The sequence below is a fragment of the Poecilia reticulata genome, chromosome 4, assembly GCF_904066995.2.
Source record: "Poecilia reticulata chromosome 4, P_reticulata-male-v2, whole genome shotgun sequence".
NCBI classification, from domain to species: Eukaryota; Metazoa; Chordata; class Actinopteri; order Cyprinodontiformes; family Poeciliidae; genus Poecilia; species Poecilia reticulata.
In genome coordinates, this window is record NC_088833.1 from 28,519,491 (window position 1) to 28,547,075 (window position 27,585).

The 27,585-nt window shown below is 41.0% G+C and overlaps 1 protein-coding gene across 2 annotated transcripts; it reads right to left on the bottom strand.

Annotated features, from left to right (window-relative positions):
- Positions 1–27,519, bottom strand: espnla (espin like a). 2 transcript variants are annotated; one of them, XM_081606633.1, is made up of 11 exons: positions 26,796–27,519; positions 25,125–25,315; positions 21,587–21,773; positions 21,370–21,477; positions 21,042–21,173; positions 9,407–9,556; positions 9,223–9,334; positions 8,901–9,073; positions 8,319–8,483; positions 3,095–4,053; positions 1–858 (listed from the first exon to the last, which is right to left on the bottom strand). In XM_081606633.1, exons 1-11 carry the CDS (start codon positions 27,087–27,089, stop codon positions 327–329), a joined length of 3,003 nt encoding a protein of 1,000 aa, XP_081462759.1. In that variant the 5' UTR covers positions 27,090–27,519; the 3' UTR covers positions 1–326. The 2 variants fall into 2 exon arrangements, with proteins under 2 accessions (XP_081462759.1, XP_008405927.2); XM_008407705.3 differs by having other exon boundaries at positions 21,295–21,477.
- Positions 27,520–27,585: the final 66 nt, after the last annotated feature.

Genomic DNA, 27,585 nt, shown 5'->3' on the forward strand with positions numbered 1-27,585 from the left:
GTTGTGTTGATGTTGTTTGTTTGATACTTGAGGTTTAATGTTAAGTTGCAAATAAAATATTACACATACTTCTGAAATTCGTTGATGTTTAATTGCTAAACCACAGTGCAGTAAAAGTGTATAAAAATTGTACAAATTAGATCACATCCAACAATATTCAATAGAATTAAAGAAAACATGACATTACCTGTCGTAATTAAAGAAACCAGAAAAAAACGCTTTCTCTCTAAACTGTAGAACATGTTCTTTAATAGAAACAAGTTATTTTATAATTCATGTTACCTTTTACTACAAAGCATACAAAAAATTAAAAAAGATACAGTAAACTACTCAAAATCAAAGATCTCTGCCTCTTTCTCTTTCCAAAAAGCAAAACTACGATCGATGTACTGACATATTTCTTCATTGCTGAAACTGGAGATATCAGTTCCGCCGTAGAGCATGTTCTCATCAGGCGTAGGTGTTTGAACGATGACTTTAGGGACCTGTCTAACCTCTGGGAGGCTGGGTTTCACCACATTGGACGTGTGTTCAGATTCACTCACAGCGTTTCCAAAGAATTTCACTTTAATGTCCTCAAAGCCGTCCTTCCACTCACGGTTCCCAGCCTCAATGTCCTGCACGACGGCCTTGTGAAACTCTCTGATCGTCTCCCAGGGGAACGTCCCCAAACGGTCGAAAACCTCAAAGCACAGCAAGTGCCTCATTTTCCTCTCATCCACAGGGAGATCCAACTCCAGGATGTGAAAGTAGCCCAGCATGAAGAGATCCAGGGTCAGGCTGTCGTAGTCGACTGGCACCCCGTCCAGACGAGGTAGGAACTGCTCCGGGGAGAAGAGGGCCTTCTGCCTGTGGAGCCTGTGGAAAACATCACAAGATTGTTAAGGACTGTTAAGGAATGTTTGTTTTTTTCATATAGTAGCGCTTTTTTTAATATTCAATCATTAATTTAACATGGGCATAGTGCTTGTTTTCTAAAGGCATAGGTCGTGATTTCAAAATATTTTCTTTCTTACAGTAGATAAAAGTTGAAATGTGAGATTTACAGTCATATAAAGAATGATAAAATGATGGATAATAGTACTATATTGGCCACCATGAGCATGAAACTTGATTCGTTGCTTTCTCCACATGGTTCAATATTAGATCAATTTTGGAGAAAATAAAAATGTGGAATAAATTTGCAGCCATTAAACTCAATACATAAAAAAAACATCTTAGCAGCTTAGCATTTGTATTCCACATGGTGCCACATCTGTTTGTGTCTTTCTGAATTTCTGAACTTTGTTACACTGTAATCCAGCCAAATTCCCAAGATAACTGCTCCCACTTAAATATTTTTTTTATTATTATTTGCTGTCATCAGACAGTAAACCTATTCTGAAATGATGTCTGGACAGCAGCCCATAAAGACTGTATGTCAAATGCTACTACACCTCAAAAACCCAGATTTTTTTATATCACCCCAGGCCATTCTAACAAAATCACTCTACTCATAAGTTAAAGATAACATGCAAGTCATAATTTGATCACTCAGGCCCTCCTTCTGGTTAATAAACCACAAGATGTTTGCATGTGTGCTGCTCATTCATGCTGATGTCAACTGCAGTGTGGTTAAATGAATGTGCTGCTTTCTCAAACAAGACCACACAAGACATCACTGGCAACTGCACTCAAATGAAGGGAGTGAAGTTTTCTTTTTTTTTCTTTCCCCCCAAAATTGCTGATGTGTTACAAAACAAAAACACATACAGCTAGATGCAGAAATGTCATGGTTAATTATTCTAAAAAGTTTAATGTGGTATCCTAAAAACTGTTTTGAAAGTTTGTCATGTAGCAGAAGTAGCAGAACTACTATTTCTGCTAATACTGCTGCTGCTAATACTAATACTGCTGCTCATGACGATGCTACTGGTAATACTACTCATGCTGCTGCTAATACTGCTACTGCTGCTACTAATTCTACTGCTAATACTACTGCTGCTGCTAATACTGCTACTACTAATACTGATGTGGCTACTTATATATTACTATTAACACTGCTAATAGTTCTATTAATACTGCTATTACAACTGCTACTAATACTATAATTATGAGTTCTGTTGCTACTACTAACACTAGTATTACTACTAATTCTACTACTACTCCTAGTAGTAGTACTGCTCTGCTGCTACTAGTACTATTAATACTACTGCTGCTTTTACTACTACTACTGTTACTAATAGTAGTAGTACTCCAAGATTACTACTACAACTACATTTATTTCCATTTATTTACCACAGAGCACCACAGAAAGTAATTTCTGCCTGTTGTCATCAGGCTTTACAGTAGCAAAGTCTGTGCTAATTGATTCAATTTTTTTCTGCACTCACTTGTAGGTTATTTATTGATTAATATATTGCATGTGATTGCTTGTTATTTATTTATTTATTTATTTGATAAACTCGTGGATAAAAATGCATGCTGAGTGTACAACAATTGTTTCGATATCTTCAACAGTGTTTCAGCATACCCTCTAGGTGTCACCAAATGAGTGAATAACTAGAAACATGCAAGTCATGGGTCAGTCTTGGAGCTAGAGTAGGTATGTCAGATATTTGGGTGAATACATCCTTGAGATATGAAACCTATGCCTATTCTGGCCTATATGGAAAGGCCAGAATAGGCAGAAAAACCAGAAGAAGTCCTGTTTCCAGTTGACCACCAGCCAAACATTTCGAAGAATGTATCCAGGGAATAGCAGACCAAAACCTAACCTACTGGCCCACATGCAAAATGATGAGTGGTAAAAAAACAAACACTGCACATTACTGAGTGTGAACATACCGTCCCCAAAGGGAAACTTTGTGGTGGCAACATCATGCTGCAGACATTTTCCGTCTACTTCACAACTACCCACTTCTTCATGTCAGGCTATCTCATCAAGTCATAGTGAAAAAGTTGCACTTGTGGTTGTAATGTTACAAATATAAAAGAGTATACTTTTGCATTGCCCCATACCCAGTGCAGAAATGAAGAAGTGCTTAAGTACCGGTACCATTGTAGAATAATTTCTACTGAACACTGGGGATGTTTTTATGTCATCCAGCCTTACCTGCGTATCTGTCTGGAAGGGACACTGGAGATCATTTTCCTCCAGTTTCCCATCATTTTGTTGACGGCACTTCTCTGTTTAAAGAAATGTCCCAGTGAACTGTTCATCATAACGGACTCGTCACTTTCTGCGCTGCCTCTTCGACCAGAACCATACTCATCATGGCTCTCTGGGTTTCCGTTGCTCATCTTCCTTTCGACCGCATCCCTGCTCTTCAACGTCACTGCGTATGCAGACTTTTTCCAGTGACCTAAGAACAGGACCACTATGCGCTCCTTTCTAAGGCTGATTGTTTCCTGAACATCCGGGACACTCTCGTCATTGTCAATACCAGAGTCGCTGTTCTGGTCTGCTTCAGCAGCCGGTTTCAACTCTCTCAGCTGTTTGTCGAGGTGCGCATTGTCAAGCTGCGCGGAGGGACAGAATGCAACACTCTCCTCTTGGTGATCCGACAAAGATGTGTTCTGTTTCTCGAAATTTGACCTCAAAGTCCTCACAGACACTCCGAATTGATGGATTTCGTCCTCGATGCTCTCCCTGCGCACCCTGTTGGAGATCTGTCTGTCTGGTGCCTGAGAAAACACAGTGATGAGTTCAGTGTTGGGCATCTTACAGTAGGGCTGGTCTGTCAGGTTGGTCATGAGCAGAGACATGCTTTTTACGATGCCTGAGATCCGGCCACACCAAACAGGTAGGGGAACTTGGCTCTTGAAGTTCCTGAACTGGGTGTTGACAGTGATGTTGACTATGGGAGCCGGGAGGATGTGCCTGAGCTCCTCAGCGAGGCGGGCCAGCTCCAGCTCATAACCTGCGCAGTTCCTCTGAAGAGAGACATTGGCAATCTGCTGCTCCAGATAGATGAGGTCATCCTCTGTCAGCAGCTCACCAGAGGGTCCCAGGATGGCATTGTGGGCTTGGGAGTACCTCCAGCTGACTTTGGCATATCTGCTCCCGCTTTCCTGTAAAAGAAGAGGCAAACAGCAGGCAGATGAATACAGGGGATATTATTATAACGCCCGTCAAACATTTTAAATGATTTGGCATGTGAGGGAGAACAGTAATGATACAGTAAAACGGCTATACAGCTCTCATCCAAACCTCAAAAATATGACTCGACTCACAATGCGTTATGTGTGAATGATTTGTTACGAGCAATTAAAAATAAACGGCGACTTTAATGTAGATGTAATGCAGATATAAAACAGCATTACAAAGTCACAGCACAATTTGTGCTTTTCTCATCATAGTCTGAACAGGGTCAAAAGCTATTTGTTTAGGCGACGCAATGAGGAAGATTTAAACGACAGACAAATCAAACATTACTAATAAAGGGATTAACGTGGTAAAACAGATGAAGTAGTAGTTGGAAATATTTCTCCTGGGGGCTAGACTTGTATTTTGAATAGCAGTGCTATATAAAGCAAAGACTTACAATTGTCAGCAGAATTAGAAATTACCATGCACACTACTGACAATACTTGTGGCAGGAATTTCTCATTTAGATTTAAGTACAGAAGTGGGCAAACCTGTCCAAGTTCAGTAAGAGGTCTTAAAATATATATTTTTTCTTTTTACCGCAGTAGCATATTCTCACGCAATTTTTATTTTATGTTTCAAGAAACATCCGTAGGAGCAAAGCTATTAGTACCCATTCTGGAAATGCTTTGCACAAAAACCATTTTGCCAACAGGACAGCACGTACTCCCCTCCTATAACATTTCACATGATGACATTCTGCAGCTCAGACCCAGAGATTTTCTGCAGGACTTACCGTATTCTCCGCACTATAAGGCGCACCGGATTATAAGGCGCATAGAATAGACGCTACAGTAGAGGTTGGAGTTACGTTATACATCCACTAGATGGAGCTGCACTAAAGGATGAATGTCTAAAGCCACTTTGTTGACATAAAGAATGTCAACAAAACAGTTTGACTCCGGTCAGCGAGGAGAGCCTTCCGCGACTGGGCTGGACGATGGTCACCCTTCTCCATTTGCGCACAGCATGTTCGTGGAGAACGTGGTGCTAAATGACCTGCAGACGACCTGATTATCAGGTCGGTAGGTAAATAGGTCAGTCAAACTTTATTAACAAACCAGCGTTCTGACAACTATCCTAGCATGCACCGCACGCTTCTTCTACGGGCGAAAATGAAGTCGGTGGTTGCTTACCGCAGTTGCTAGACCTGTTGTGGCTCAATATTGGTCCATATATAAGGCGCACCGGATTGTAAGGCGCACTGTCGGCTTTTGAGGAAGTTGAAGGTTTTTAGGTGCGCTTTATAGTGCAGAAAATATGGTAGATCTATGGATTGAGATTGCCATAGAATAAGCTTGATTTGGTCTCCAACAACATACTAGTTGTAATTTGACCAGATGTTTCTGAACATTTAAAGGACCGAAAGGCTCATTCTTAGCTCACTGGTAGAGTCCGCTAGACCGGATAAACTCAGTCAATCTCATCTGACTAAAACATAATTTTGTCAGTAATTTATATAATTTGTAATGCTGACAAATTATACAAACTATACATGTTTACATTTTTGATGGTGGGACACAAAGGGATTTTTTTTCTGTCATCACTCAACTAGGTGCCCTGTTGTTGGCTGTTGTGAAGACTTTGTGAAAAAATATTCAGCTACGTTTGGTTTAAGAGGATTGATAGGGGTACCAACTATTGTCGCAAATCACATTTCTTTCCCCCACTGAATAATTAAATTCAATGGCATAATGTTTTTTTTAATTTTTTTATTTCCACTGTACATCTGGGTTACTGCAATGCAAAGATGAATTCATTTAAAGGTTTCTTACACTGTTTTCCAGCAGTGTCAGTAAATTTGTCCACACCAATACATAAACATAGATCAGACTCAACAGTTAAAATCACTTTTTCCAGTTTTATATCTCAATTCCACGATGCAATGGCTGCACTATTAGATTATATATATATATATATATATATATATATATATATATATATATATATATATATATATATATATATATATATATATATATCACCAACAAAGACTCAAACAGAAGTTCTTTTAAGGGGCTCAAATTAAACAAAGGACACTGGTTTTATTGAAATTGACAATTATTTCTGACTTTCTTTATATTTGGACAAGATAACTCCAAGCTGCATATAAACTGTGAAGATTTGCTTTGAGTTTCTGCTTTCTGACTTTCTGTTGCAACAACATACTTGAACATTTCCAGTTACTGCTGACCAGTTCTGCCCATCAGGTGTGCCAAAGTTTAGAGCACTCCAGCCATCATGACATCTCCAACTATAAATAATACACTGAGACTCATTTTTCCTAGCTTGACATGTAATGAAAAAATAAAAATCAAGACTATGATAAAACGGTTCCACTGAAAAGCAAATCTCTTGGGGAAGAAAGTTGCAGCAACCTGGTTGCATAACCACTGTTAATTAATACTTTGTTGAAGCCCGTTTGGATATGATTTCAGGATTCAGTTTTCTTTGGTAGGAGTCTGTCAGTATCCCACATCTAGACTTGAACAGAGAGCACTAATTGTGTGACCACAGAGATTTAGCTCTGTACCTTGGCTAGGCCGTTCCATAACTAACTTTACCTCTAATGAAATCCTTCTTTTGTGGATTTGGATGTATGCTTGGACTCGGTCATGCTGACAGTTCTAGCCAGATCCCTGAAGGTTTTGGGTCTAAACTGATTGCTCAAAACTTTATCCATCTGAAGAAAATTTAGCTTATGTTAGGTTCAGGGGAAATGTTCAGGTTAGGCGGCATAAATCAACAGAAGTCCATGCAAGACCCACAATTGCAGTGAGATAGGACGATAGGACCTTGTGTGTTTTTGTGTTAGATGCTGTGAAATTGCTTTTTTTCCTCTTATCCTGACTGATACCTTTGTACAATGTGATCATTGTACAAGCTTTACAGATTTTCTGCAGCTTATTGCTTGAGTTAAACAGTGAAAATGAGCAACTACCCCAAAAAATTCCTTCTAAATGGCTGAACTTTATCTCAGGTTCATCACATTCGCTACAATTGAAGCCAAGTGTGATCTAGACGGAATGTGAAAATAAAAATGGCTGAAATAGAAATGGCTTCAACAGAGCTTTAGCTTAAGGCTATAAAAAAGCAAGGTTACGACAGCATTTTATTTTTAACCAGGATATGTACAGAATGTGTAAGAGCCACAGTATGTGTTGTTATACGGGGCGCCTGCAACTGTATGGCTGTATGCACGTATCTTGAGATTTTCCTTTGATTAAAGAAAGTAAATATTATAGTTATTGCATTTTTTATTGTGTTTTCCCTTTGCTATTCAAAAAATTTTGGAATAAAATAAAAATTGTCTTTTGTGCCAAAATATCCTGGACGTAGCCCACATCTGCGTGCGTCTGTGGAGGTGAGCACATGTCCATCCTGAACTTAAATGTTATTGGACAGTTTACTTTTACTTGGCGACTTGGTGCTCTTTCTGTAAGTTAAATGTGATTATACAGTGACACCCCATCCCGTCTCCATCGACCGACCGTGACATCTGCCGCTCTCTTCCCCAGCGTCACATTGCACTGAGAAAGTTAAATTTGTCCAAAAGAGTAGAAATTAAGAAAACCTCCACCTCTGGAAGTCTCAGACACACCACCTGAACCTGCGAATCTCCGTTTCTGACTCTGTGTCATGCGCATTGGGATCCTATCATATCTGTGTGTGTGTGTGTGTGGGTGGGTGTGTGGGTGCGTGTGTGGGTGTGTGTGCGTGCGTGTGTGTGTGGGTGCGTGCGTGTTTGGTTTTTGCGTGTCAGGGACGCGGCTGCATTCGTGAGGATTAAGTGCAATGATAGCTTTGTGTGTACCCTCCGATAGCATCCTGCAGGTGCCCCTGCTGTTACCTATTCTATCTCTAGAACCTTGCTGGTCCATCTCATAAGTATGTTTCATAAGTAATTTTTCTTTTGAAATTGATGAGCTGTTCTGACAAAACAACCACTGTTTTTTTAAGACAAGGTTCTTCTGCTGCAGTGCCTCATTTGTCAAGTCCTAATTTAAACAAGCTAAATGTAAGCTAACCTTGCTTTATCAAAGAAGAAAAAGACCTTCTGAATAAAATAGATTTTTGCTGATTGTGGACAATAACATACCTCAATATCTGAACCATCAGTGTGAATGTTAGTAGCTTTTGAATTAAATATAACTTATGAAGCGCTAGTGGATGTGGGTGATGACGTTACCTTCCTCCTCTGGTCTTCTTCGTCCAGCAGTCGTGCCTGCAGTTGCCTCACCATGACCTGCCTTTTCCACTCAGCTATGGGCTGACCTGTCTCGTCGTGGGTGGGCACCAGATAGTCGATGTCTGACAGGTTAGCCTCCTCAGTGGGAAGGACCACCATCTTGCTCTGGCAAGAAAGCAAGAAAAATGGTAGGACGTGGTGCATAAACACCCTCATGAATCTGTAATTCCTTCCAAGGAGCCAGGTTTTCCTGTAATCTATTGATAGGGGTTGCACCTTTCTCAAGTTGAATATGTGCCGAAAGTCAAAAATAGCTACATCAGATTGTGTTTGCAAAAAAATGTCCTCCCCCCACCCCCCCAAAAAAACAAAAAACTCTTAGCAAAAACACTTGTATATCTTGGCATGCAGTGCAGTGTGTTATTAATAAAATTCAGATGGAAAACTTAAGTTTTAAATTTAAACTATCTAAATCAAAAGAATATCTCGCTCTTCATAAATAGGAAATAAATTTAGAAAATCCTGAGAGTAACAGGAGTGTGCTCAGATTATTTGAACTGTATAATAGAGTGGTGAACTTACCGCTTGTCCTGTAAAAACTCCCGACATCCCTGAGTCTTTCAGCGATTTAATGTTTTTCATGTCACCCAGGAGTTTTTTCTCAGCCAGGAGGTTCGTATCAGGAAACGCTGTCTTATCAGCCGAGGCACTTCTCTCACTCCCAGCTGCCTCGGATTGATTAAAACCTTTAATAACTGCAAGATAAATCAAATGTACTTCATGCTCTAATCACTTTTCATTGCAGATTAAGCATAGACACCAAGTATTAAACAGTACCATTCCCCACACCCCCACTACTTTGCTCAAAGAGTTATTAATCAAGATAAAGAGATGTTTGCCTTACCAGACGCAGCGATCTGAACTTGCTCTAGTCTCCTTGCTGTGCTTCTCTCTGCAGCAGAAGGTAACGGAGGCTGAGGGTATCTAGCCTCTGGTGGCTCCTCACACTCAGGTTGCTTGAAAGATCAGGTTTTAGGTTGTTTTAATTTAGTAATTGCGAAAGAAATGGAAAGAACCTCAGTGTTTACCTTCAAACTATCCATGTGACTGTCTCTGCACTCCTTGCTCAGGCTCCCGTAGTAGTCCTCTGTGCTGCGTGAAAACAACACAGTCGGCTTCACCTTGCTGTCTTCCTCTGCTGGAGCGAGAACCTCAATGGATCTGTCCGTCCACAACGCCTACACGTATCAAACCATGAAAATATGGACAATCAGAAAACTACAATGTGGCTCAGATCATAAAGGTAAGGATTAGACTCTAGTCACTGCTGTTTGTTTATGGGGTTACACTAATATTAGGACATTATCTAAATAACTGACACAAAGATGAAGGATCAACTAAAGGTTCTATTAGCCAAATAATTTCTCTATTCTACAGCCTAAACTTTCAGATAGTGCTTCTGTAAAAAAAAACGAAATCCTCTTTTTGTCTTCGGTGTCTTTTAGAAATGTTTCGATCCGCTACTTGAGACTGGATTGTTTTTAAATGAAACCAGACCATCTCTCTCTCACTAAGCTATTGCCTCTGATTGTCTGCAGCAACCCTAGCAAGGAGCCACAATTTCTGCAGACAATTTCTTAAAATCACATCATATTTTTGTGTGCAAGTGTTTCAGGCTGCATGCATTTATTTGTCAAGCTAATGACTCTGGGTTTTCCTACTCAATCGTGCTACCGTTTAGAAAAATCTACAAAATAAGACAGACAGTATTGACTGCTTCAGCTTCCTCTGAATCATGTAGGATTGTTACAGTACTAAAATTTCCAACTCGATAACAATAGTAAGAGAACTATTCTTGGTATTTTCAATACTGTAGCAACACTGGGTTTTTTCTGATAAAGCAATACAACTTTACTGAAGCATCTTTACAGCTGTAGTCTGGCACCTTTTACTACTATGTGGTTTTAGGTTCATTTCTTGAGAACTGGTATAAGCTAATATTATTTATTTAGAAATTAGCAAGTTGGTAGCCTCAATGCTGAGTTATGTCGGTCTGAGGTCTAGCTTGGATCCCCACCCTCCTGCCCTTGTGAAACAAAGAAAATGCTGTTCCACTGTAACATGTTGAAATTTTAGGATCTTTATTAGAAAGAATCCTTTCAGAAAATGTTTCTACATTATTGAAACTGGCCATAAGTCTCAGCATTGCCAACAGGTAAAATATGTTTCTACATTCTAGCCTTACTTGGTGTAGCATTTTGCTACAAACTGTCTGTAACATCAACAGCATTACTGATGAAACTTGGAGCCGTTTTGCTGAACTTTAAAGCCACTATTTTTAAGCGCATGGTTTAGATTTTAACAGGGTATCAAATCTGGACTCAATATTGGCAAATGCTTATTATTAAATGACATGAGGGGAATCCTGATTAGGGTATTCAGTATGTATTCAATATTCTCAAGTGCCATCTGGTGACAATCTCAATCCAATCATGGTCTCCTTCTTTTGTCTTTTCATAACCAAAGCTCAGTGATTGGGTTGATGACATTAAGCATCAAGGTTAGGTATCTCATTATTAGACCTCAATGTTTCATTATTGAATATCCTGACATAATTATGGCTAGACAATTTGTTATTCAGAAGATCTAACAAACTGGTGAAATATGGAAGAAGAAAAAAAGAGTGGAAAAAACTGGCTCCAGCTGTCAGTGAAAATTTGTGTAGGCAGTTCTCTAATCAAGTGAAGTCAATTCTTGACAAAATTTGTGGCGGAGAAATGTGGGGAGATAATTTTCTGTTTTACTGGCTACCAAAAATAACATTAGTCTGAACATTATTTCACTAAAACAAAGACCAAGCAGAAGAAGCAGAAGAAAATCTTCCCAGGCAAAGCTAAAGTTTAAGAGTCATAATGGAAGGTGCCATGTTAAGTCCTGCAGACATCCTCTGTAAAAGAAAAGAACAAAAGGAGTGTAGTAAGGGAGCGTGAATAAGTGGCAGCATTCACACCGCTCCAGGGAGGATGTAGGGTGTATGGAAACATTTAGGCTCCCTTTAATGAACCTGCATTGTCTTAATGCGCTCCATACACAATGCAAATCAAATTCAGCTCTCTAAGGACATTATTAGCAACCAAAAACATCAAAGGCCCACCTAATATGCTGCTGCATGCTGTTGTGCTTTATGTCCAAGAGGTGGTCCTGCCATTTCCTCTCGCTCGGCACTTTGATGTGGAGCTACATAAAATATGCTGTGACACTGCTTAGGCGGAGAGACAAACTTCCCAGAAGTTGTGCAATCCACAAATAGATAAACAACATTACGGTCTGGGAAAAGGGTGGGGAGGAGGCCTTGTGACCCTTCTCGTAACAGTTCAATGTCCCGAAAGCAGCGCCTGAGCCGTGTGTGCGCGTTTAATTGGACTCGTTGGCCAGAAAACATTTGGTTTTCATCAGCACTCCATCACAGTTGCCACGCAGCTACAGATAGCCTGCAATTGGCTCGGAGCCACTCTCCCTCGGCTGAAGACGAGAGAGAGAGAGAGAGAGAGAGAGAGAGAGAGACCGCGATCTCCGCGGATTAGCAGCCAAGAGTTAGGAAACAGTGCTGTCTCATTGTCTTGCATGCAGAAACAGTAATCTTCACTCCCAAAAGGGCGAGCCACACGAGAGCTTAAGTGTTTCAGAACACCATGTGTACTTAAAAGACACGACATGTAAAGCAGCACTGGAGTCAGTCTTTTAAAGCAACCTGTTTCCATGTAAAAGTCGTCGCAATTCCCGGTGATAAATTGCAACCTGGAATGTATACACTGGGTGTGCATTATACACAAAGCACTATAGTGTAAATACATTCCCTCTCGCATGGCAGCAAGCGCTCAGGTTCCCTAAGCCGAGGTAAATGCTTGCGAGGCTAATAACTGACAATGTGTTTTGCCAACACTTACAACATTATTTGCATCTGTCACCGGGAGATGAATGAGAAATAAATTTAATTCATTACTTCTGCCTTCGATGGAAAACTCTAATCACTCTGGATGAAAATGTCGAATCTAAAAAAAACGACAAAAAAAAAACGGTTACAGGCCTCAACAGGAAAGCAAAAGTCCACGCAAAAGTCAACAATCACAAAATAAAGTACAGCAATAAGCCTGTTGTATTAGTCATGCCTAACCGTAACAGGCAATAACTGATCAGAAAGTAGGCAAAGCGCTGCCAAGACATCTGCCAGTTCAGGCCTCGTGGACAGAGTGTACAAAACTTTCCTTTCATTTCAGAAAAATAATTACTCAGCCTGGCTAGTCACTTCCTACCACTCAGAGAGAATGAGGGAAAATAAGACAAAAAAATAAAATTAAATAAAAGCAAACTCACAGCGATCTACGGGGAATTTACCGACCTGACGCTGCTCTCCACACCGGCCGACAGCCCGTCAGGCACAAACTCAGGCGGCCCGGACGTCCGAGGGGGTCACTCCCGCGCTGCCGACGTGACACTGCCTCGTTGACCTCGGACCACTTGTTTAAAACCCTCTCCAGCATCTCGACCAGTGGCCAAGAGCCGTCAGGTAATAAACAATAAACCGATTGGAGAGTGGCGTTAATAATTAAACGGCGGGATTGGGTGGCTGGTAATGTCACTAATGCATGGACAGACAAATGGCCGTGTTGTAGCACGACGGGAAGTATCAGCGGAAGAGCAGCTGGAAAATAAGACATTTTATCCTCGTGCACTCAGGTGGTGTTTTTCCAACAGCTCCCGGTGAACACAAATAGTCCACACTAAAGCGGGTAATGCTTATCCATCTGACCTTGTTTCAGCATTCCTAGTACTGCCAGCAATGGCATGTTGGGACCATTTATGTTTTCACAGCAACTTGAATATAATTGACATTAAGCCAAGTTCAAACTACAAACCTTAGCATACTTTATCGAGATTTTGCACCAAGTAGTCGGCCTTCACAAAAGAAAAATAATTTACTTCTATTCAGCCCGATAACTCTGATACCCTTAAAAAAAATCCAGTGCACAACCAACTGCCTTCAGAGGTTTTTATGTCATCAAGGTGTCATTGATAAAAAGCAGCCCATCCATATGTAATGGATGTTTGAACTGTTCACACACTTCACAAATATGGTCTAAAGTGGAATAAAGAAAGAAAGTCATCGTTGGAAGAAAGCAACATGAATATTCAGTGGTAGTATGATAGAAGTCAGCTACCAAAATGGTGGTCGCCAACCATTTTCATCCCACAGACTGACTGTTGTTGCGGAGGCTTGTAGAAGGAGAATCTGGTGAAATAGGTCCAAAAATAATGTGTTTGGCCAACATGCAACGCTCAACGTGTGGGGGAACCCTAACATCATGCATCACCCTGGAAACAACATCCGCACAAAGAAAAATGATGATGGCCTCATCATCCTGTGAGGGCTCTATAACTTGTTGTAACCATGTGTTGCATTGGCCCATCGCAACACTTTGTCTGCGATTCTGCTGCAGTTTTGACGCTGCATTTTGGATCTTTGTGCTATTTCAAGAAAAAGGTTTGCACCAGGCTTCAGCTGTCACGCAGATGGCCTCGCATTTTAATTGAAACTTTTACGATTCAATTAGTGACTGAATGATTGTCCAGCGTCTTTGGCTGCACAGCTCAAATCATCAGCCCAAATGCTTTCCAGTTAGTATGGGGTGTTCGCATTAACATCTACTTTGGTTTTCTCCAAATGTGTTGCTGTCGAATCTGACCAAACATTTCCACTTTGGCTCCAGCGGTGTAGGTCTTGCGGTTTCTGAAGATGAAATGCGACACTTCCATGTTCTACTTCGAGAATGAAAGCCTTTCTCCTGACAACCGCGCCAAACAAATCACACTCGATGACACTTTTTACGATTGTAAGAACAACATGCTAACATGAGCCAAGTAAGGTCTGAGAGGAGATTCTTGTCTCTGCAGAGCGACTGATTCCAGATAGTAGGAAAATGGCCTTTTGCACCAGTTTTTTTGTTGTTGTTGTTGTCTTTCCATCTTGCGTTAACCCACAGCTGACTGTTGCAGTGCTGCATTCAGGCAAAACCTCTGATTCTATACATGTGTTTATGATTGGTGGTGATATGATGAAGTGCATTTGATTAGCAGCACCTGGCTGCTATTGACCCCCAGATGGAAGCAGTAAGAGCTTTTAGAGTTAGGGATTTTGTAAACTACAACATGTAGCATGTTATGTATGGTTGTCTTTGGCCGTTAGATTATATACAGAATTCAAAGACCTGATGAGAACCTGAAGAATTTGTCCCGAAAGGTTAAACATCACAGTGGAAAAGAAATTTTGCTTTTCCTTTTTCATGCTATAAAGCAAAGTAAAGCGTGGTCGTATTTGGCTAAACATTGAGTAAACGTGATGGAAAAACTGATCCAAGTGAAACTGATGTGAAACTTTAGAGCAAACAATGAGCATTCTGTCAGATTACGATCTCGGTGAATCTTGAATGAATCATGTGAATGTTGCGGTCACAAAGTCTTTGTCGTACGGAAATGTTCTTCCAGTTCTTTTTTTTCCTGTCCTGATTTATACATGTAATTGTATGAAAAGTCATTTCTGCATTGAATTAAATAAAATTTATAAAATACAAGTGTTTAAAATGCAAGCGTTTGCTACAGCCACAGATCTCAATGTGGCTTATTGGGTTGTGTGTTTTGAATGCACGTTTGCTTTTTGAAGGAAAGGTAAAAAACTTATTTCCTTCTCATCTGACTAAATCGCCTTCTCCCCCGACCTACAATGCTTTGTGGCAAACTGAAAACAGTACTTCTGTTGGCTTTTTTTCAGCAATTACTTATTTCTTGCCACTCTTCCATAAAGACCGTTTTTTTGTAGTCAAAAGTCTCTTCCACCTGAGCTTTGGATCTCTGCAGTTGTAAATCTGGAGGATTTACAACGGCCCTGTCGACTGCTTCTTTGATTAATGTTCTCCTTCATAGCCCATCATTTGGGGTAAAAGGTCATGTCTTGGTAGGTTTGAACTTGCATTCACACCAGCCCTGTTTAGCTCGCTGTCAAAAAAGTCCAGTTCGTTTGAGGAGGTGTGAATGCACAACGGAGCTCTAATGCAGACCAAAGAAGTGAACTCTGGTCCACCTAAAGGCTGCGGACTCGGTTCAGTTGAAGTAAACTCTGGCACAGTTTGAATGCATATAAGCAGGAAGTGGATTACAGTGCGAGGCATTCTGCGTCAGCAGAGCCAAAATAAATGTGCAAGTCTAGCACTACTGGGAGAAGCTGCTAATTGTGAAGAAGGAAGTTGTTGGTTTTTTTCGGAGGTTTTTCTTCGATTCGTTCAGTAGTTCTTGCTGCAGCACCACCACAGGCGAGGAGGTAATGTTTTTCAATTAGTATGGATCGTTTGACACAGTGTAGTGTGAAAGCAAACCTCGCCAGCTGGAAATGTAGCAAATGTTGCAATTTTGGTCCCTAATCAAACCAAATCTACCAAACTATCAGGTGTGAAAACATCCTTAGATTTTACATAGAGGTATTGGAGTAAGTAGGTTGACTAAAATTGCGTCCTATATTTTTGTGTGAAGAAAAGCTTCACACTGCTGCTGATGTTTATCTGATTGGAGCCGTTGATGAGATGCAAACTCAGGACAGACAGAGCAGATTCTAACAGGAACGTATACAGACAACCCTCTGTTGTTTCTGTCTCCAGATTTAGAGATGCACTGCAAAAACACAAAATCTTACCAAGTAGTTTTGGTCCAGTTTCTAGTGCAAATAGTACACTTGAAACAAGACAAAACTAACAGATTAACTTTATAGTAAAAAATAGGAGCGTGTTTTAAGACAATAATGAATAGTTATTTGTAAGTTAATTTTGTCTTTTTTCAAGTGTACTAAGATATTTAAACAAAAAACTAGACCACAAATACTTGGGGTGATTTTGTGGTTTTGCAGTGTTGCGCCAAAATGAGATCAGCCACCTTCTAAAGCATTACAGAGTCTGCTCCCTTCATATCACAAAGAGTCAAACCCGCCTACTATTACTTAAAGGTCCGCAGTCAAGATGACCTCTTTGTTAACATCAAGCTTTTGTATCCACTTCAACCAACACACAGCCAAGAAACATGATACACCCTACAGTCTACCAACTACACTCAGTCCCCAGAGGTGACCATCATAACACTTCCAAGTCACTGGAATAAAAAAAGAAAGAAGAACACATGACACAGAGGATCAGACGAGCGTTTGAAGCCGATGGCATCCTGCTCTCCTTGGTACTCTGAGGGATTAAGTTCCTGGTTCCAGGCATCAGAGCGGTGAAAACACTGAAACATAAGCCGGCAGATCCCGTATCAGGCTCGGCCCCTGGGCCCTCCACCTGAGCCGCAGGAGAGTGGTAACCGATAGGCCCTCAGGTAGCGGCAGCTCCGACCGCCGCTGACGCCACAGCGGCCCCTGTGCTAATTAGCTCCCATTGTTTATATGGGGGGGTGAATTGTTTGTGAATTGGAGCCACGGCAGCTACGCCTCACCGATTCACCATCATCATCATCATCCTCTTCACAGAGGAGTGCTAACCTTCTCAGCTGACTTATTTATGGATTCCGTTGGAGTGCACCTGTGGTTACCTTGTACCTTTCCACAGTGTTTGATATTTTTACATTTTGTTAAAGCAAGTTTTTTAAAATGACACCGTCAATTTGCAAATTTGACTTTCGCTGATGTGTGGAGAGAAGAAAGTCGCTCTTGTCTATTAAAACCAAAATTGAACTTTTTGACCCGCTGACCACACAAACCCAACTGACTGCAGCATCATGCTGTACAGACAATTTTTTTTTTCTTGAGATGGGACAGGCAAAAGTACACAATTGGTTCTTCCTTGCATTCATCAAACGGACAAATCGCAACAAAATACTTTGACATTTGAACTTGGAACATGAGGAAATGAGAAAAAAGCTATTGAGATGTGAATACTTTTGCAAGCGTACCGGTGTGGGGATTGAAGGATACTGTTCAAAATCAGGGCAACGAGCTGCAACCTTGATGTCATAATCGGTTGTAATCCTCCATTCGAATTCATCATCAGCATTTAGAAAGAAACACGAATCTCACGTCAAGCTGTTACCACTAAAATATTCATCTCATTAACAAGCGTTGTGCTTCCCGCACACCAGAGCTAATCCCATAAAGCCCTCTGAGGCAAACAGAGAGGAATGGATCTCCTCCTGATCACACGCCATTGTGGCCTGTAATGCCTTATTAAACACAAAAGCCTTCATCCTTCATTCTCTTAGAGCTCTTAAACCGAGAGCAGCGCAATCAAGCAGAGTGGAAGGGAGCAGTTCAGCGGAGTGACAGGCCCGGCCCGAATCAAATGCATGTTACAAATTAAGAAAATGATTCACGGAGGCTTCAAGACTTTCCAGATGTTTGCTGTTGACCGGCCTCCCCCCACCACCATTCCCCGTTCGGAGCGCTGATTTGTTTCACGTCGAAGCCAAAGAAGACTCAGGTGAAGGACGGGAAGCAGAATCAGATTGCAGTTAGCCTAGCATTTCAGCTATTGGCAGCTGTTTCTGTTTGACGGTGGGTGGGGGCGCTAAGGGCAAAAGATTTTTTACACTTAGAAATATAAAGAATTTTTTTTCTAATGATAATCCTGCACTCCAGTTGTACTCGGAGCTGGGAAATTCAGACTTTCCCGATTAAAAAAACAAAAAATAAAAATCAACTGAAACATCCTCCAAAGTCAGATTTCCCACTGGGAAACTGCAAGCAACTGACTATCTCCAGTTAGGACTTATAAGGCAGCTTTTCAATATGGCCGCTCCATCAACAGTTGTAAACTGTGGAGGAAACGTGTTGGTTTCACAAGACACACATGGAAGAGAGCGTCTGAAATCAATGTTACAGCCTGTTACTCTCAACTGAACACGTTAAAGGTAGTGTTTGCTTATGGAAAATAAAGCCAACACTTTATTTTCCATAAAATAAAGTGTTTTATTTTATGGAAATGTTTGTTTGTAAAGGCTACAAACAAGCGTTGTTTGTAGCTTTTACAAACAGTGTTCGTAAAAGCTGCTGCTAACAATTTTTATGGGTGTCACCATGTGGAAACCATGTCTTCTTAACCAGAACACCTCGGGTCTGATGTCAAATCCAGCCCTGAGTTCCCATTTCCCAGGTAACTGGATCGCAGAATTAGGTAATTAGTGTAATATCCAGTTTGGAAAGTTGCAAAATGTCCCCAGTTCAGTCAGGTCAAAAGATGCTCTATGACGCTGAGATTTGGTAACACTGGAGGTCACTGGAGTACAGCGACCTCACCATCATTTTCAACACACCAGTTTCAGGCGATTGGAGCTTTGTGACACAATGTATCAGCCTGGTGGAAGAAGTTATCAGAAGATGTGTGCACCGCATTCAGAAAGAGCTGGACATGGTCAGCAACAAAACTCAGGTAGGCTGTGGGTGTCAGGTGACCTCTGAGGTCAACAAGCCCCTCACTGGATATCGTCTCTCTTTTTCAGGCCGTTCTCTGTTAGCCTGAGAGATGATTGTGAGCATAAATCTCTACAGATCAGGGGTTTGTTCAGACCAGCCCATGACATGCGTGTGCATAAACAAGTATGCTTATACACAACATACTTGGGTTGACCAGCAGACAGATGTAGGACCAACACGATGTGCCCACTGGATTAAAACAAGATCAACATGCTCAAACTTGCTAAAAAATTTTTTTTTGTTTCTTCTATACACAGTAATTTTGACAAGATGAAGTATAATTGTTACATTTCCAATAGAAGTGTTACAATTGTGTATCTGAGAATCAGGGTCGCAACTACATATTATTTAGGTGGATGCGAAAACATAAATCGGCGCCCGCCCACCCCGCCCTTCTCGAAGGAAGGTACATCAGGGTGAAGGAGCGTAGAAAACATACGCTTGCTCGCTCAAACCCTCTCCCCCACCCTCAAGACGAAGACACGTGAAAGGTAAAACTCGCTACATTTACCCTGTTATGGGCGCAAGGTGAAGGAGCGTAAGGGCGCGCTGAAGTGTATGCGAACACATAATCGGCGCGCCGCCCCCTCCAGACAGGGTTTTGACGCCCCCTCTGGTGCAGCGCCCCTATGCGTTGCATGCGCTGCATACCCACTTTTTGCGCCACTGCTGAGAATATGTCTGCGTACTACATCCCTTTTATTGCAGAAGTCACACTTTGGTTTCCTGACAAACACTATGTGCCCTTCAGACAGATGAATTTTGATGGATTGAGAGCTAAAAAAAATATAGATTTTATTATCTAGTTTTCAATACTTGCATCACATGTAAACATTTATGAGATGTTATCATTATCCATTCAACATTCCCACCCAATCAGTCTACAGTGGGTCCTCAGTTCAAACTCCAGGAAGTCATCTTCACCATGTCCAGATTCCTAAATGCATTGGTAAGTGATTGGCTGAGTTGCTGCTTTTCCTAAGAAGCAATTGAACAGTCATACCTAATAAAGCGATTAGCATGTCTCTCAATTAAAAGTATTTTACATATTAGAATATGTCACCCAATGGATACCAATCATTTTGTTTGTTTGATATTCCTTCAAATCCCCTCAGAAAGCAGCAGAAGGGCAACAGTCTAATATTTCTGTTTACCAACAGCGAGCAACTTTACTGAATGCAGAACAAGCTTGTTTTAACCAAAAATACATGACACTAGGCCTGTCACAATAAACAATAAACCAGTTACTTGCATGATACATCATAAGATACTCAATCATTTTCATTTGCAAAATATTTATCATTTTTCTCTTTTCACCTAAACCTGAGTGATAAAAGTCGTCAGTCTGGTGCTTTGGTCTCAACTAGCCCTTCTTTTGAAAGATAACTTCGTTTACAGAGATTTCATAATTTATTTCATTTGCTGTTTCTGTTGTTTTCTCTATTTGTTTTGGACTTTTAAAAAGTCTTCCAATCAGAATGTAAAGGTTATTGATCCTGGGGGATGCGTTCTTGCATCATTGTGCCATTATTACTATTATATTACTTGAAAATGGTCTCCAAACAACAATATAATTGTTTATCACAATAAACAATATTTATCACAATAAAGATTGCGTCTAGCAAAATTTATCGTGACAGGCCGATATGAGATGCACCTACAGTTTATGTTAAAGTGAGACTTCTTGCTTCATCATTGTTATTTTCCATCTGCTGAGCATGATGTGCCATTTGAAGGTCAAGCTAAGATACAGTAGTCTTTGTATATTAACCTGGTCTAACATACATGTGTACACTGTAAATGTCAGTTTCATTAGTTTTACTTAGAAAAATATTTAGGAAGGTGTACAGTTGAATTTCTTATTTTGTAAATAAGTTATCTACATGTATTTGTTTTACTTTAGTCTTAAGAATTTGCACAACATAATTTTTTAAAAATAATTTTGAAGCAATTATTCAAAATGATGTAATCATAATTTTGAATAATGATGTAATCATAATTTTGAATAATTAAATCATGATCTCAAAACATGTACCCTGTACTTACCAAGAACTTGTTTAACCTTACACAAGTTTTTTTTTTTTGTATACTACTTTGTACGTCTACTTGAGTAAAAATATGGTGATACATTGTTTGGCGACTCTGCCCACGTCTGTTTGTGTTTAAAAACATAAATTAGGCAAAGGAAATGAAGCTGCGCTGAAATCCGCAGCTGAGCTTACGTTCTTCTCTATGGCACGAAGGTACCTGGCACATTCAGAGTGCCCGTTGTACTCTGCTAAGTCTGCTGCTGTGAACCCATCAATATCCTCCTCTGTGGGGTTCGCTCCGTTGGCCAACAGGATCTTACAGCTCTGAGAAATCAAATGAGACAACATCAGCAGAGAAGAAAATAACAATACAAATAAAAATGCTTGTTTTTCCCTCCCTCTCTTTTAAATTGTGCCAGCAAATAAATAAACAGCTTAGTCTAACTTCCAGCTCCCCGTTCTCTGCAGCATCATGAAGAGGGGTCCCTCCCCAGAAATCTCTGATGACTTTAGAACCCACGTGGAGTAGCTTCTCCAAGATGCAATGGTGCCCCCTGCTGGCGGCAAAGTGCATAGCAGTTGCTCCTTCCCTGTCTTGGCAGGACAAACCCACATCGGTGCAGGTCACCTGAATTAGAAAATTCACAAAAACGCAGCTCAGACCAAGCCAGCAGCAGCAACAACAACAACTACAAGGACCTCTTCAGAGAACGGCAAGAGAAATCCCCAGCACTGACCAGCCAGTCCACCACAGCCTGGCGGCCCATGTGAGCGGCGGCGTGAAGGCACGTCATGCCGTCGTAGGCCGTCAGGTGGACGTCGCCCCCGCGGTCTGTCACAAGGTACCGTGCCACATGCAGGTGCCCCTCCTGGCAGGCCAGGTACAGCGGCGTGGCCCCCGTGGCCGTCTGCCGGTTCACACACCTGCAGCCAGAACACGGACAGCGCAGTTACTGTAGCAACAGGAACCAAAAACTATCATGAAAATTACAAATGTATGCTTTTCGTAGAAGTAAAGCTATTTAAAGAGACAGAAGTATTATGTTTAGGTGCTTCACAAATGGAAAAACTGATGGGATTCAGGTTGGGAGTACAGATATCTACATATGCGCTCCAAATTGATCATTTATCGTGAAACATTTCTTGTCATGAGAAGAATGTTGATTTACTGTTGTCAGAATAAATTTCAGTTAATGATTATTGTCAATATTGTTAGTGGTACTATTCTTTTTTGAAAAAAAAAAAACAGCTAATGTGTGAAGCTTAGTGATACAAATCACACTTCTCTATGTGAGTGGAGCCTAAATAAACACATCGCAAACAGAAATGTTTTTCAAGAGCACCTTTTGTGTTTGTGAGACAGTCATACATTTACCTAAAAAAAAATCTAATGACTAGTTCTTATCGTCACGTTTAGTGTAATCACAAAAGTATCGCAAAATATCATAAGAAAACTTTAAGTCCACATCGCCCACCTCCACTCTAAATCCATGCATCTATTTTTAAGAGATGAGGAGACCAGAGCCATCCTAAAATATTCCCCTTTTGTGTTCAGTAAACTCTGTTGTTCATCATTACAGGCTTGTAGAGGGTGAGGATTGGAGGGTAGCAAAGGGAACCATGATGTAAAAAGCCTTCAAATAAATTTAGCAGGATCATGATCTCAAACTAAACACAAGGTAAAGTCATTTTATTTATATTGCACATTTTCAGCAACAAGGCTGCTTTACATTAATTACAAGGAAATACAACAAAACAACCAAAGAAAAGAGCAAAAGATGAAAAAAGAAAACAAAAAAGCATAGTTCCATGTTTAAGAACAAGTAGTCTGTGATTTACAAACTAGTAGTTTCTCTAGATTCTTGCTCTGATAATGTTGGTCTAAAGTAATGAGTGTTTTCTCTAGATAAACTAATAAGAGTTTGTCTGGATTCTAACTTTGTTCCCATTCCTGCTCTGGTTGAGCGATATTCTCTGGATCTATTTCACTCTAACTAAAGGTTTGATTCCTGTTCTGGGTTGAGTGAAGTACGCAAACTAAATGTTCCTGTTCTGGGTTGCTAAGCAGAATGAGAATCACATAATCACAATAGTGATAGTAATAAAATCCAAGTCTAATTTTCACTACATTTATTCAGTGGTAAGAAAAGCTTAAGTGAAAAAAATAAATCAATAAAAAAATTACCAATAAAGCAGTCATATAACTATCATAAAACTCAATCATTTTCAATAAAAGCTTTTTAAAAACGTGTTTAGAGCTTCTTGGAACTTCTAATTCTGTTTCTCTGGGGTATAAATATGATGTGACACAGAGGCCCATTTCTCTGGCCACAAGGCTGGATAAAGAGCCATATTTATGTTGCCACCACACGGAGCAGGAAGGCAAGGGAGGGGCAAAAATCTCACAGTTAGAGAACCACAGCAAAGAGTGGCACGTTGGAGTCCCCAAGTCTACCTAATAACCATTAAACGCTATCTACATGCCAGCTTCTTGGAGGGATGCCAGAAAAAAACAACAAAATTTTCTGTCCTAGCATTAAAAAGGTGGCCATGTTCAGTTTGCCAAACTCCATTGAGCTTTAACTGAATTCATGTGGTTTGGTCATATGAGACTGAGATTGAGTTTTCAGGAACAAACCCAAATGGGTGTTTGGTTTATGGGTTGAAGCAAAACGTCATTAATGAGACTTGTACAAAAATACGGATTTGGCCAAATCTACATGGAAGCTGCTGAAAAGACACAAAACAATCTTCTGTTTTCACAGTCATGTCAGAACACAGACTTAAACCCTAGAGACTGGGAGTAACAGAACACAGGAGAGGAGTTTGAAGTCCTGGGATTGTTCAAAGACAAATGGTCAAAAACTCCTCTCTGTGTAAGCTACAGTCATGTAACATTTAATCAAATACATCTTCCAGAACAATTTTGCCACTGGTCATTTACCAAAAGCGGTGTTATGTTAGCATAAACCTTTTCCCCACTAAATAAATGATTTCAGATTAAAGTTGCGCTATGTAACTTTAAAAAATGTTATATATATATATATATATATATATATATGTATTTTTTTTCTATTTACATATTTGCTAAAACTATCACTCTGTTGTGATAATATTATATGAGACAGATAATCTGTGAAAAGCTCCTCTGCCTTCTCCCTCTGGTTCTGTTGTGATCTCAACCAATACACAGCTTTGTCAGAAACAACCAATCAGAGCCAGGAGGAGGGTCTTAGCGCTGTCAATCAACGTTTCCCTCTGCGACGCTACAGCTGGTTGACCGCAATGGAGCCCGCCGTGAATGCTCAGGCTAGTTAGCTTTGCTAGCATGATGGCAGAGAAACGTTTTCCTAAGTGGTTTCTTCCCCGTTAGCACATTTACAGTGTGTACCTGTTGATTGATAGCACAAAGTCCTTCTTCCTGGCTCTGATTGGTTGTTTCTGACCAGGAGAGGCGCAATAATACAGATTATTTGTCTCATATTATACTGTTAAGACATGGTGACAGTTTTAACAAATATGTATTTTTGTAAGTTACCTACTGCAGCTATCAAGGTTGGATTTACATGTGTCATTGTGAGATCAGGCTACTGCAACGAGATGAATATACTTTAAGGCTCTGACTCATCTTTATTCAGCAACTGTGCTCAATTATTCATCAACAAAAGCAAAGTGATGTTTGGTAAAGGAAAACAACAGGGATTCAAAGTGTGAGGATGAACTTCATTAACCAGCATGCTTTTAAAGCAGCCATACAGATGACTCCACATCAGATGACTGGACTGAAATCAGACTTTTATGTTTCTACAAAAGGCTTTGCAGAAACATAAAACAGAAAGAATTGTTTAAAAAAAGGGGAAAGTTATCCTCCAACCTGCCACCTCACAGCAGCCTCTCTCTCTCTCTTTCTCCTGAAACTCATCCTTTCACTTCATCAGTTGGACCTGATGACAGGCTATCACCCGCTGGGGTCACTGGGAGGTCATGTCCACTGAAACAGAGCACGGCCCAGTGTGGGCTGCACTCTCATCCTGCATCAAAGAATTTGACCTCAACAAATCGATGTTTAGAAAGCTTTGTTGTTTACAAATGCAGATTTATATCTTCTAAATCCTGGAATGAGGATTTTTTGGGGGGAAAATCATTAAAAAATGTTTTTCTCCCCAGAATTATCAAGACTGCATCAGGGTCCTGGATTTCCATAAGTCTTTGAACACCTCGTTAAAGTCTGGACCACAGAATGCTGCAGCGTGGTTGGAAACACACAATCCTCACCTGGGCGCCTCCTGGAGGAGAAGCTGGAGACAGGTGAGACCCCCGTTGGCTGCCGCGTAGTGAGCTGGTACCGCTCCACAGGTAGTCTGAGCAGTGGCCACTCCTCCAACCGACAGGAGCCACTCAGTCACCTCCACACGGCCAAACCGAGCTGCCAGGTGAAGAGCCGTGGCTCCCGCCGCGTCGCCGTCCTGGAAAAGAGTCACAGAGACCTGCTGAAGAAGACGCAGGCCAAACCAGATCACTGAGGCCAAACGCTCCCCAATATTAGCTCAAAACTACAACAGATAAAAGGATCAGAGGATGTGCTACTTTCCAGAGCTGCAGCACAGAATGTTATTACTGTTAATAAGCATATAACTAGATCTTAATTTGAGTCGATACAGTTCCTAATTCTGGAGGAAAAGAAACAAATAAAAACTTAACTGTGCAGTCGTTAAGAATGTTTAGGAGGTGGCTTTGCACCCGACATCTGGAAATAATTTCGACTTGCTACTGCTGCAAGTGGATCCACAGGAAGTCAACACATATTACATAATCAGCTAGTAATGCATTAAAAAATAAATAAAAGTTCATGTACAGTACTGATTACAACCTGCAGCCACGAAACGGCTTTTTAGGATACAAGTATTGAAACGAACAATCAAGTAATAATACAATATAACGACATGTTAAGGTTCCATGTAAGTTATTAGAATTGTGTCTCTGACTGACACAAAATTCAAATATGGTTTTCAAAGATTTTTACAAACAAAAACTCCTAGCAGCTTCACTGTCCCCACTGTAGATCAAACAATGCACTGGGTGACTTAATTTAGAAATTAGGTGACTTCTGAAGACAAGTGGTCGTACTAGTTTTTATGTAGGGGGATCAGAGAAAGGCTGAACACAAATGGAAGCTACACTTCGTAGTAGTCATGCTTTGTGTTGGCCTGTCAAAGAAAATCTGAATAGAAAATGTTGATTCATTTCTACTGATGTGACAAAATGTGAAAAAGTTTCAACTGAATAATTTTGCAATGCACTCTGTGTCAAGGAATAAGATTAAGGATGTGACCATAATTTACATTTGAAGTTTACTGAAATTAACATTTATAAACACACAGCTATTGATATGGTAATTAATGCATTCAATGGGTAACACGAAATGTACAAAGCTAGCTTTTTGAAACTTTAAAAACATTAACAAAAGCTGTAAGTTTTGATGTAGCATTTACTGATCAGTTCAACTGGAAGCAGGAATAGTCAAAAAAAATTAACTGAGCAGAGAAGCACTTAGTTTACAGCACCCATCTGGATGACAAGTGTAAGATTAAACCACACCGTGACCTCTGGCTCCTGGGTCATGACCTTCACCAGCCTCATCACATCAGGCCTTGACCTAACCTGCCTGGGGAAGCCCAACCAAATCATGACAGTAAGCTCTTCTCATGCTAACACAGGACACTACCTGAGCTTTGCAGGCCTTCAGTCGCACATTTTACTAGGTAGCAATGACACAGAGAGGCGCCTAATCAGTGTTCTTCAGTTATTGATCATATCCTTCACACAACTGCGCCCCTATGAGCATGTAGCTCATACCCACTTTTTGGCGCCACTGCCTTAAGGCCTGAAGCTCATACTTAATTCCTCTTCAGGTCTTTTCTTTCTAAATACTAAAACTAGACATACCTCAACGCTGCAGCCTCCTCGCTCCACGAGCCACTGCAACTCCCGGATGTTACCAGTAGCTGCCGCATCGTGCGCCGCCGTTGCCCCGTTTGAGGCTCGTGAGTCCGCAGGAAGCCCGAGGTCGCTCACCAGGAGCTGCAGGCAGTCCAGGCGTCCACACCTTGCGGCGTGGTGAACCGGACCCGCACCTTGGGCATCGCAGATAGCAGGTGAGAGCTGACCGGAAGATGCTAGACTCCTCAGAGCGGCGAGGTCTGCGTCTCGAGCCGCCTGGATGGCCCGCTGCGGCACCATGCTCAGCTTCTTAACGCGGAATATGGCAAGTTTCCCGGAGCACCGTGAGACACCATCACATGATGATAAAAAAAAAAAAAAACACTATATGCTCTCCTCGCCTCCTCGTGAGCCAGGAAAGTGACACCCTGGCAGCAGCCAGCTGGTCAGCAGGGCTGCTGGGGAGATGGAGGCGGGTGGGGGCGATAGAAGAGTAATGAAAGACGGGTGGAGGTGCAGAGCGCGCGGCCTCCTGCGCTAGCTTTGTGTGGCGGCGGCCATATGCTGGTGCACGCTTCAGTGGAGATGGGGTAGCCGAGGCAGCACGGAAACTTAAGTAATGGGAGAAGTCAGGATTACAATGAGGTTTTTTAAGGGTTATTTTAAAAATTCATCACAGCGTTGGAATAATGAACACAGGTGACCCATCTGGAATGGCGGAATCTACATTAAATATCACAGTCTGCAGCTTTAAGGGAAGGGAGGTTTATAAGCGGCTCATGTGGCACAATAGCGC